This window comes from Pavona decussata, unplaced genomic scaffold, assembly GCF_977016875.1.
Source record: "Pavona decussata unplaced genomic scaffold, jaPavDecu1.1 SCAFFOLD_13, whole genome shotgun sequence".
NCBI lineage: Eukaryota > Metazoa > Cnidaria > Anthozoa > Scleractinia > Agariciidae > Pavona > Pavona decussata.
In genome coordinates, this window is record NW_028145436.1 from 2,551,979 (window position 1) to 2,564,562 (window position 12,584).

The window sequence follows — 12,584 nt, forward strand, 5'->3', positions numbered from 1 at the left end:
CACTCAAAAAGGCTTTCGGGAGCCCCAAGAAGCCATAAGCCTGCGCAGCAAGCGTTTCTGTTTGTGCGTTTTTCGCTGTTTGAGAGCGCGGAAATTGAAAGCCATGAAAATCTAGCTATACACACCGCGTGGGCTGTTGCAGACTCGAATGTAATTTTTTTAGGTTTTCAAGGGAATATTGTTGTTTAATTTTTTAGCGAATTTTAGCGCCATGCAAACTCTTCCATTACGCTTTGATGACCTGTGCTCTGACTACTACGCCTGATACGGTGCTCTGCATCTTGGGATGGTCCGGAAATCCTGATTCGTTATCGACCTAGCCTACAAATTCAATGGTGTTTTTGAGCGGCATATGACTTTCCGGGAAAAGGACTTCAGTTAGCAAGCCGAAAAGGACTATTGAAATCCAAAAAGAAAATTGGGGGTAACGACGCATTGTTCTTCTTTAAAGATAATTAAGCCTCCGATTAAAAAAAGGCCAAGCATTGTTATTAACGAATTACCTCTGCTCAATTCTTTCTAAAAAGGTTGTGGTTACCCTGACCGCCCCCCCCCCCCCCCTCCCCGCCAATTTTTCTTAAACTCATTCTAATAGCCTTTGCCAAACAAAATTACTTCTGTCTTATGAGGCACCGTCCTAAAGACTATTTCACTATAGCCGATCCAAGACTAAAACTGAAAAGTCCGTCAGCCAATTTTAGAATTAATTCTAACCAAAACTAAAACAGCTCAAAACACATTACTCACCACCCTCAAGTCACTCTATTTCTTTTCGTTTTTTGTTCTCAGTATCCCAACTAGAGAATTTTTTCTAGACGGTAAAAGAAGTGCGAAAGTCAAGGAAATTTCGAACATTTTGCACAAGAAACAGTGGCTAAAAATGCGTGTAAAGAGTCATTCATCTGTGCAAAGTGAAAAGATGCCTGTAACGAAATATTTACTTCCGCTTCCGTTCAAGTCTGACAGCAAATTGACACGAACGGTTGGTCATACAAGGCACATGAGCTTCATGTAAGCCGACAAGGGACGCGCTTTATCGTTATGGCTGAGACATGGCAGTTCAGTGGCGGCGGATATAAGGAGGAATTTGTTAATCCAGTGGAAGAAGATTTGCAATGTTCAATCTGCCATTTACCCTTGAAAGAGGCAGTCCAAACAGGAATATGTGGCCACAGATTTTGCAAACAGTGTCTGGACGAGCACTTCATAAGGTTAGTATTCGTTGAGTGTACCGGCCGTCTAATCGTCAGTTGTAAAGCATAAACCAGTGCAGTGGAATTTGAAAAAATTGCCGTACAAATATTCACTTTCTTTGAGCCTCTAACGCGTACTCTTTTACCCCCGGTGCAATGAATGCCTTGTCTTTCAGTCCATCAGCGAATTACTATACCTTGCAGAATCTACTGCGATTACTGAACATTGAGTTCTAAGTAAAAACCCGAAAAGCTTGTTAAAATGCTTTCTTTATAGGACAGATCTTTCGGAGGAACTTTCGATGCAGAGTACACTTGGCACAAGTCGACTCATGGGCGACGAGCATCGATCCCTGGTCGATCGAATCGCTGAAAATCAGCTAAAATCGCGAGAAGGCGACTTGTTCATTGAATTTAATCTGCATATTGTTGGCGCGAAATCACATATTAATTTAACGGTCATGTAAAAACGCAGACCGTGACTATACTATACAGACTGAGTAATTATTTTTACCTTGATTTTTTTTCGTTCTGTCTAATCATATGATACATATACTGGTCTTACAGAGTTGCAGTATATAGTGTTTACAGCTATATCTGCTTGTTCCAGCTCCCTGTTTATTTTCCTTATCCAAGTACGAGGATCATACAGAACTTTCTCGCGCAAAACATGCTAACATTGCAACCTAATTATCATATTCATCGTATTGGAATACACTTTCTGAAGCAATAATCTAAAAATTGGATTGATCAAGCAAGTATTCTTAGTTTTATATTGCGAACATCAAGGGTTCAAGTTGGTGTGTGGGTGAACTAAAGTGTTGTTCCATTGCCATTGTACGTTCATCCACTAGGCGCAGAGGAGTCAGATTCGATGTAAATTCCGGCTAAATTCACTGGGAAATTGAGTTGTGAATCGAGTTTGTTTGTATACAAGAAAGCGATCGAAAGGGATCTTCTGTTGAAAGATTACCGCCAGGATACAAGCTGCCACACATCAATCGTTCCCCCACAGGCGACCATTGCCGGCTATGTAATCTTTCAACAGACGCGTAGTAAGATCTCATAACGCTTTTTGTATCAACAAACTCAATTTTCCGCGCAATTTCGCAGTGCATTTAGCCGGAATTTACATCAAATTAACTCCTCTGCGCCCTGTGGTTCGTCGTGCTCTAACAACCACAAAAAAAATACAGGTCAAAACAAAATTTATGACCCTTGTTAAATGCTTTCAAAGGATGGTTATTTAATTAAACCGCAACACTTTATACCATCATTATCTGCATAAACCATTGTACAAGAACTAGCAAAGGATCAGCCCAGGCCGATTTACTAGAGCCCGCGATTTTGGTCAGAAAAACGGCTAGGTTTTCGTGAAGCGGCAGATCTCAGGACGCCTGGCGGAAAATGACCTTAAAGCAATTCTTGCGAAAGAATGTCACTATTACCTTTTTCTTTCATTTACTCCAACTTGGACTGCCAGTCGCGGGTAACACAATTATATAATAAGGTTATATATTCCTTTTAATTGATATCTACAGTGGAAACCCGCCTTACGGCAACCTCGTTATTACGGCCACTTTTTTTTTGGCCGCTCGGCAAAACGACCATACATTTTCTTGTAAAAAAAAACCCTCGTTAATACGGTCACCGGTTAATACGGCCAAATTTTTTTTGGCCCATTGGTGACCGTATTAACGGGGTTCCACTGTGCTTGTAATTTACCTATTACCACAAGCTTTATTGGCTTCCTCCCTGGAGCGGAAACTTACTTCCGGCAGAAAAAATTACTTGATAGTTTTGTCTGTGTGAGGTACTCAGCTGGGAACAACTGCAACATTTCGCCAACTATTCGTTACTATTCGTGAGTCTTCGCCGAAAATTGGCAACATTCGTCACTATTCGCAACTATTCGTAACAATTCGCAAGTAATCACGACTATGTTCGTGTTCTTGGGGTAAACAATAGACTGAGAGTATTGTTTCGTTTCATTGATCCCCATATGTTCAACTGAAGCCACTAACCAGAGAGCCGGGTGGAAGGATTGGCGGACGGTACAGCACGGGTCAGAAGGGGGGTTGACTCACTGTCAAAAATAGAGGGAAAGAAACTGTTATCGGCCAGCCAAAACTGCGAAATAACACAATTGTCGATTGCTCTTGGTTTAGAACTGATGATGAAGTAGAGACAAGAATGTAATTGTTGTTTAAAAATTTTTGCTGTCCAGCAGTGAGATAGGCTCGATTACCAGCCGCTGTTCGGGAAAATGAGCCCGCACTGACCGGACCCGGGAGACGGCGGAAATCGAGCCTAGCAGTGAGAATACGAGCTGTCCCTCCTTCTACTCAGGGACAGTCGATACGCGAATGAATACAAGTGTATTTCTTGCGGTATGAAAACGCGATGCGTAGCTGGGGTGACTACTTCCTTGCTTCGTGAGAACTTTGAAACGGAGTTTTGTAGGGAAAAAAAAGTTTCAACCTCCACCTGTTATAGTGGCGATTGAAAAAAAAAACGTTGGCCAGTCCAATGGAATTTTCATGCTTGTTTCTATGAAGGTGTATGAGAAAAGAACAAACATAAGCAGAAGAGGTCAGAGCAGCGCTGCGCGTGCGTGTGTCATCCTTTGGTGACTTTGGTTCAACCTTGTTCCCAGGGTCTCTCCTCTTCACTTCTCAGAGAGCGTGAAGAAGAGAGACCCTGGGAATGAGGTTGCCTGTGGTTGTGCTTATCAGTTCACTCGTGGGAACCAAGCATAGCCACAAGAAAATCAAATGCATTTTAGCGTCCTACGTTGGTTCGCTGATAATTTTTGTTATGTTTGCGCTTATTGTGCAAGTGTAAACCAGGCCTTATTCTTATTAATAGGTTGGAGAGTGCAGGGAAACCATTAACTTGTCCTTTGGATCGAAACAACTTGACTCGAGACAAAGTAAGTGAACTCTGCAGTGAGATAGTAATATCTAATTTATATACGCTTTCTAGTAGAGAAATGATGGAGGCATGAAAACTCTGTTTGCCTTGAGTAATAGTATTAAAGCCAAACTGCGCTACACTTCGCACCGTCTTTATCGAATTAAAGCTATTTCGGGGGAGAATCTAAAAAGTAAGAGAGATTGATGAATCTCAGTCAAGTCAACAAATCCTCGAAAACCAAAAGGAAGCAATTTAATAAATGATTACCTCACGTCGCTTCTGAACCTCATAGCTTGAATCCCCTCATAGCTTCTGACCCGTTCCAAGCGGAGTCTGATACACATGACAAGAGAGCGTGAGGGTTGATGGGAAGATTTCGTCCTTACCAGCAACCCCCGCGTAATACGATTTAAGAATAAGAGAGAAGACTTGGAATGAGTCAGTTGTAGCTCAGTGATTAGAAGCTTTTATGAAGGTTTCTTTGCGTTCAGTTTGATTGCTGTTAGTTGGCTTAATACTTTCCACTTGTTATTTCGATTCACCTTGTGTATCTATGTGGTGATTATTAAGATAAATTTATTTTCTTAATTTATCCTTTTATTTGTCGTAGGACATCTTCCCTGACAAAGCAACAGAAAGAAAGATTCTTTCCTTTCTTGTTAAATGTCCAAGTAAAAGCTGCCGGTGGACAGGCGAGCTGAGGTCAAAAGATGTAAGCTCTGTGTTTTTCAAACCTAGCGCCAAACAGAAGAAATTACCGGCATGCGCAGTGAACAACACAAAACTGAGTAGATCGGATAGAAACGGTCCAGATCTTTAGTACGTATAAATTTAGAATGGAAGCCTTAACGTTGGTTTTAGGAATTCTGCTTCTCTATTGGTTTGGGTGGTTTGCTTTCAAATTAAAATGAATGAAATTCATCTTCTGTCGGATGTCCTCTGTTGTCTTACTTTAAGATCTTTATTTTTACTCTAATTGTAGAAAACAAACTGCTGTAGTTTTCGTGGTTTTCTCTTCTTTTCCTTATAACGTTATAAAGAGGGATTTAATTTACGATTACTGCATTTAGTCTATAAGTATATTTGATAAAACTATAGATATAATTATCTTATTCCAATCTTTTATTTCTATAGGATCATCAAGAATCTTGCCCTCTGAAACTTGTCCCTTGTTTGAACAAAAGCTGTCCCGTGAAAATGAAAAGGAAAAACCTAGAAGTGCACGTGACCAACACGTGTAAATGGAGGATAATTAGCTGCGATTTCTGTGATGAGTCATATCCAGAAATTAAAACTCGGGTAAGAACAGTATGGCGGATATGACTGTTGTACGCTGTATGCGTTGTTTTGTTTTGTTTTTTTTTACTGTTGTACTCACTCCAGGTTTTACTTAAGAATTTCCTCCGTACGGTCTTGCATCAAAGTTTTTCTTCTGGTTTACAAGCTACAGTCAACTCTCTCAGAGCGACCACTTCTCGTAAGCGGCCAGTTCGTAAACAACCGTTTTGTTTAAGCGACAGCGACCACGTTTTAGGCCGGAAAATTGACATATTCTTTTGTTTTCTGTTTCTGGTAAGCGACCACCCAACATAATCACGTATGATCGTTAGTAAATCATTACTCAGAAGTAACAAAAGTTCAATTTTTGAGGACGTTACCCCGGACCGCTAACAGATAATAACAGTTTACAGACAGAGAAGATGGCTATAATTAGATTTGTAAGTAAACAGGAATTGTTACAATGATCTGTTTCAAAATGTAATACAAAGTTTCGTCAGAAGAATGAATAGATGTGAAAAATTTAAATAAATTAGTTTCTATTCGCCTAATTTTAGCTGCCAAGGTAATATTTTTACTGATGTAATTAATTAAGCAATCAATCCAGTATTAGGCTTAGTTTGTTGATCTTTCCCGTAAGCGACCACTTTGTCGTGCCCCAAGGGTGGTCGCTTATGAGAGAGTTGACTGTAGTCTTAATAATATTTTTACAGTTTAAATCAAGTTGCCTGAAAGTCAACAAAGAACTTGATTCTGATCATCATTATTAGCTCAAATTATCAGTTGTATTTATTAATAAGGTGTTAAGCAGTAGTGAAATACTTCGCTGAGAATGCTATTCGTTTTTTTTTTTTTTTTTTTCAAAACGTGTGTTATCTTGCTTCAGGTTACTAGTAAGTACATATCAACACTTGTCGGACCAGTAGGAGGAGTTTGTAAAACTTTAACGTTCTCAATCCATAAGTTGTTTTGTTATTTTTTCTAAGGTCCATCAAGATGAGTGTAAAAGATGCCCCTTAAACTGTCCGAAGAGCTGCGGAGCTATCATCGTGAGAGAAGAGGTATGCACCGCGCTGTGAATCTGTTGAGTATTTATTTCATAATTATTGATTTCATCTAAATAATTATTTTGTGTCAGCCTAAATTAAAAAGTCCTAACGCGTGTTAAGTTTTATATTTTACTTCTGTACCAGAATTGAGGGTTACCATATATTACAGGATTTGTGTCCTGGTACATCACAGGCCTTAAATCTCAGTGAAGCTTTTGTTTACGCCCATTTACATATTATGAGGCGAACGCTATCCGAGTGATAATAAACAACTTAAGAGCTTAAGCCAGCTTACCCCCCACTCCGACTGTAAAGCCACCTTATCATACGGAGTTTATATGATCTCCTGGTAGGGCAGGTTGTTGACTGGTACTAAATAAAACTTTACTGCGTTTTCAGAACCGTTTTTATCAGAGAGCGTGAGTCTGATTCTGCAGTAAAATACCTGAAAATGAAAAGGATATGAGAACAACCCTCATGCATTACTTACAAAACAGCCGTAGGAGTTGTCCAATGTTAAGGCTTTATATGTTTTTATGTAGTCCTTAAACTTTAGTAAACAACGGACAACCGTAGCGTGTGAACAAGAACACTAAAAATTATATTATGTAATGTTGTTGTGACCGCCATTCAATGTCTTAAAAGTAAGGTTTACCGTATTTTTTTCCGGGCCAATTCGAACCTGCACCAACAGTATCGGAAAAATCGCACCATAATGACTCTTAACCAGCCTCTTATAAAGTTGAAGCGTTTTAACAAGAGAATCAAAAACGTGATTTGTCAGCCGTATCGTCCACCACATATGAGTACAGCCTTAGACTATTTCCAGTTCCTCTTTTCTCATAAGATTCGTCGAGGATCAATGAAGCTTCTTAATAGGGGTTTGAACGAGAAGAGATTGTGTTCTCTTCTCGCGCGCCGATCTCGTTTGGTGCCAATCGTCCTCGTCCCAATTTTTCGCTGCGTGCTACCACCACACAGACTCTGAGAGAGAAACAGACTGCAAGCGGTCTATACAGCTTCCGCTAGAAGTCATCTATGCAATGACTGATTATTAAGTACATACATTGAGAGATGTTACTATTGATGTGTTTTACAGATGGCATCCCACGAGGAGAGAGATTGTCCGCTGACCATTATTTCCTGCCCGTATGCTCACATGGGTTGTGGAACGATGGTAATAATGTTTTGAACACCTTAGTAAATTGGAGTTGCCATAAATATTAGCCGGTAATGTCTCTTTATTTATTTCCAAGATTACACAATGTAAATCAACAGACAATTGGCAACGACTTGTCAGAGGAACATTTCTTCCAATCACGGGGTCCCGAAAGACGACAAAACAGGAATAAAGGGATGTACACGATAAAATAAAGAAACTAAATTAAAAATATATATGGACACAATCCACACTTCTGTATATTTCTATAAAGGTTAGTGCTGGTCTTATAAAAAACTGAGATGACTTTTACGTAAACCCCTCTCCCCACCCCTCCCTCGCTGCGAGGGCCGGAGCATGAGAATGGATACTGAACACTACTACAGAATGTTGAAATAAAAAAAAAAAACTCGGAAATATTCTACCAAGCTAAGGACGCTTTTGAGAGCAATGACTTATTTTTACACCCCACATAGGTGGGCGTATTGTTTTAAATTGATCTGCGGATTTTTTTTTTCGTAGATTCAGCGAAGAGATATTGAAACCCATCTTCAATCTACTGTGAGACTTCATCTTGACATGGCTTCGAGAACACTTGAGAAGAAAGTGGATGCTCTTGAGAGAAGACAAGGGCAACGTCCAGGAAAATACACATGGAAGATCAATGGCTTTAATGAAGTCTTGGGACAAGCCAAAAACCAAGAAAATAGAATAGAAAGTGAACCATTTTATCACAATGGTTATAAATTTAGAATGCTATTGAAGCCAAATGGCAATAAAGCCGGCAAAGACAGTCACCTCTCGGTGTATTTTCAGATTATGCAAGGTGAGTACGACGCCATCTTACCCTGGCCTTTCCACAAAAAATTGAAGTTTGCATTAATTGATCAGCAAGAAAATCTAAACGACAGGGAGAACATTGTTCTTTCCTTCACAGCAAACCCTGAAAACAGGGAATGCTTTGGAAGGCCCGTGACAGATGAGAACACTGGGCACGGCTTCCCAGAGTTTGTATCACATGACAAGCTGAGGGAGAGGCGCTACATTGTGGACGACACGATATTTATTCAACTTCAAGTAGTCTCGCCGCGATAGATGTGACTCATGTTCCGAAAAAAAAAATAGTGGAGAAAAGAAATTCCTCAGATAATTTCGTATCATTACATCTTTCAGACATGAGAGTCGTAAGTTTTGTAATGTAGCTTTTAATGTAGTTTGCCTGTTTCTTAAAATCAGATCGACAAAAAAATAGTTTTTACCGTTTTTCTTTTGGACATTAAAGGACCCAAGTCAGCCTCCGCCATTTTCGATGCCATCGAAATTATTGATATTGCATGGTGAAGTGAAATCTTTTGCTTTACTGTAAGTTGTGTTCCTGAAAGTATGTTTCATTATTTTTAGTAGTTTCACAGTGATTTCGTTCATTTCGACATGCTCCGAATAAAATATAATAGCCAAACTCTCGCATATTAACAAAAACAAAGGTTTGGCTGACTAGGGTCCTTTAAGACCGATGAAACGTCGACACTTCGTTTTTCGTCTTTTTGGTCTAAAATGTTTGTCCAAACCTTTTAAATTCCCTCAGTTGTTTTTTCCTTGTTGATGTATCTTTTTTGGCAGTTAAAACGAGGGTGTTCAACCACTTACAGTTATTGAAATTGAAAACATCTCTGACGCGCATCTCTGTGATGCATCGCGTGACCTATGCATGGACATTATTTGGGATCAGAGACCAAGCGGGTCTAAGGGAAAACAGCTGGACCAATTGCGGCCAGTTTATGGAGCGACATCCCAGATTACGGATCAGCGCACGTTTATATCGATGGTATTGTTGGAACAGTTCGAATTGACCTGTAAATTTCACGGCGAGTATTCTTTTCCCCTCCTCGCCTTTCACTATTGTTTTGCATCGAAAACTGAGAGTCCAGACAGAGTCCATTTTGTGGATCATTTGTAATGCTGACGAATGTGTTCAGCAGAATGCAGGGTTGAGAACTTCATATTTACTTTTGTTACACGTAGATGTTGTGTCATCAGATTTTAATAGCAAAAATTGTTCTCTTCTGCTGGCAGCGCTATATTCGTTTTGCACTGCGACATAGTACAGTTATAAACAGGTACGATACGTATCATATCACATGAAAGGCTACAGGTTACCCCACTCAGGGAGCACTTAATCAGTTTTTTAGCTTAGTCATTCAATCAAGGTCAATTAAATACATGGTCCCCATGGTTTCAGATGTAAGATTTTGCAGGCCAATTAATTATTACTACTGATAGTTAATAAGTAGCAGTAGCTATCTGTGGCGGTTAGAAATTTAGATACAACAATGTACCGTTGTAACTATTTTCATCTTTTGTTAAAATTGTGAATCCCAAGAGGTTTCTGGAGAACCTCGATTTGTAGAGTAGTTCAGTTTTAACAAAAATATTCCGATTAAAAGGTGTTGTTAACAAAGCGACTGCTGTGATAAAGAGTTCTGCTTTAGACCGCATAAGTAGGGCGTGAGGAGAACATTTTAATACCGTCGGACCTCCCCTTTGCGACCACCTCTCATTAGCGACCACTTTTCCAAAATACCAATAGTTTTCAAGTCAAATCACTATAGATGTAACCTCTCGTAGGCGACCACCTCTTGTAAGCGACCACTTTTAGAGATGATTGTTTAAGATTTTCAATTGTTTTTAACCTCTCGTAGGCGACCACTTGACACAATCTGCTGTATCTCTCACGGGCAGAAATTGAAAAATGTGTCGCTGTAAAATATTGGCCACATCATTTCAGAGGACGCTGTAAATCTCACAGTCGGAGCTACCGAGAGCAGTCTCCCGAAATAGTTTAGCAATGAAACAATTGATAACATACACATCGGCTATAGTGTACACTGAAATAAACTTCTATCAGATTGAATCCCTCGTAGAAAAAAACTATCTTATCTTGTAAATAGCATGCATGGGTTTCGATAAGCACCCGAAATTAAGACCCCCTGTGATCTGACCTCTGGTAAGCGACCACCTCCCGTAAGCGACCACATATCCTTGACATTATGGGTGGTCGCTTACGGGAGGTTCGACTGTGCAAAGATAAATGACAAAATCATACACGAACTAAATTTGGCACTCAGTGGAATCCTGATGGTGTTAAAACGTGTGATTTCATCGCGTTTTTTTTTTAAATGAATGGTCGGCTTTTGTTTGAAAAATTCAGGGAGGATCAAATTAAAAAAAATTGTTTTGTTAATTTTAAGACAAGAAAAAGAATGCAGTAGCCAAATAACAGGGAGGTCTACTGTTCCTCAATTCAGAAACTACGGGGAGACTGGTACGAGTGAGGAATTATGGGATCGTGTGCTGATGAAAAGGTATATTATTTTTCATGGCAGTCAGTTGTATTGGAAATACTCTTTTAGGTAAAAAAAAAAAAAAACGTTTCAAAGAGCTACGTTATCCAGGGAAAACGCCTAACTTAATGCACTTATTCGTCCACAATCCCTTAATCGTACCAATCTTCTCACATTTTCTGTACATGTAGCTAGGTATATCCCATTGCACTCTCGTACGAAAGCTATGACTTTCGATGTCGTTCACTAACTCCCTAGGGGGCTGGTTGGTGACACTTCGAATTTTTTGAATTGTCCAATAGCGAGTGAGGTGCAGAAGTGGAATTCTCGTATCAAATTTCTTATTTGTGTCCTATTTACTTCATGCCTTATATTTAAAGAAGAAATGAATCTGTTCTCTATGACAGATCCGTCGACTGAGAAAAACACATGCTTTCTTTTTAGCTGACTGCAATGCGAAAATTTCCACACACTTTTTTTTTTCATGCATTTTAGAAAAACAACATCCTTCCAGGATAAGAATATTTGCGTGTTATCTGCTATGTAAATTTAGCATAATTACAGTATAATTAATTACAGTCAGTATGCCTATAGCTATATTATATACGTAGAGTGGAATCGAAACGCATAAACAAAAAGACAGATCATCACAGTGATCCTATGAGAAAATGTGGCTGATTCACTTGCTGCCTGCTTCACATTACCATGGCAACTGCTAAAAGTGTTTTAGCTTAAAGGGACACAGTCAGCTGGTGCACATGCGCATTAGATACCATTTCTTAGCTGATTTGCATATTACACTTCATCGCACGTCTCGCGCTGAGGAGCGCATCCTTTGAAAAATCTAAACAAATCTTGTCGAGTCCAAGTATTTGCCAGTCAAATATATTGATTATAGACCTAATCTCATATTAGAACACTCATTTTCTTGATACCATGGAGAATTTACTGATGGACTTGTCCAGGGAAAGCCAAACGTCAACGAATACCTCTGAAGTCGAAGAATCATTTAATCGTTTATTTCGGTATCCGGTCGTGTGAAAAATTATCTTAGCTGTTTCTACGTTTCACAGTATTTGAATGAGAAGCATATTGAGTTCAAATATTACAGAATATGTCAATTTTAAAACGTAGCGAATCGACTGAACTGCAGTGTAGCGAAACTACTTTGTAGCGAAACGACCGGTAAGCTTTATTTCTGCTTTCAATCATATATTTTGCATTTATAATTTCGTTTCTACAGCTTCTCAACTATCTTAATTTAGGAACCAAACCCATGTCATTGCAAGAATGCTTGCTCGACCCGTAGAAAACAAGGTTCTACTAGAGGTTGTCCTTGTCGAGGAGATAATCGACTGTGTACCGAAGCTTGTCTTCGTCTGAGCTCCAAACCAAGCAGCCATGACGCGAAGTTCGAATCGTTTACGAAGATTCCCTCAGCACGAACCTTTCGCCAGGTTGAGAAAATGCGATTTTCCAAATATATATCATGGTGATTTGCTCTCCAATGTTTTTGATTGATTTCTCTTGTTATTTTAGTCAACGCAGGCGATTTCTTCCGCCCGGCGCCTTCATGTTTCCCACCTCTTCTTTTCATGTTCCGTTGGAGACGCGATCCATACTGTTTTTAACCAAATATGATAAAATA

The 12,584-nt window shown here is 39.5% G+C and overlaps 1 protein-coding gene and 1 long non-coding RNA gene across 4 annotated transcripts in view; both read left to right on the forward strand.

The window, feature by feature from the left end:
• Positions 1 to 12,584, forward strand: part of LOC146487872 (uncharacterized) — a 68,781-nt gene that overhangs the window by 3,912 nt on the left and 52,285 nt on the right. The window lies entirely within an intron of this gene.
• On the forward strand, positions 949 to 8,869 carry LOC146487873 (TNF receptor-associated factor 4-like). Of its 3 annotated transcripts, XM_085128365.1 has the most exons (7): positions 1,026 to 1,211; positions 4,062 to 4,125; positions 4,720 to 4,821; positions 5,244 to 5,408; positions 6,374 to 6,448; positions 7,536 to 7,613; positions 8,118 to 8,867. In XM_085128365.1, exons 1-7 carry the CDS (start codon positions 1,042 to 1,044, stop codon positions 8,688 to 8,690), a joined length of 1,227 nt encoding a protein of 408 aa, XP_084984491.1. In that variant the 5' UTR covers positions 1,026 to 1,041; the 3' UTR covers positions 8,691 to 8,867. The 3 variants fall into 3 exon arrangements, with proteins under 3 accessions (XP_084984499.1, XP_084984508.1, XP_084984491.1); XM_085128373.1 differs by lacking the exon at positions 7,536 to 7,613 and having other exon boundaries at positions 949 to 1,211; positions 8,118 to 8,869; XM_085128382.1 differs by lacking the exon at positions 4,720 to 4,821 and having other exon boundaries at positions 1,024 to 1,211; positions 8,118 to 8,691.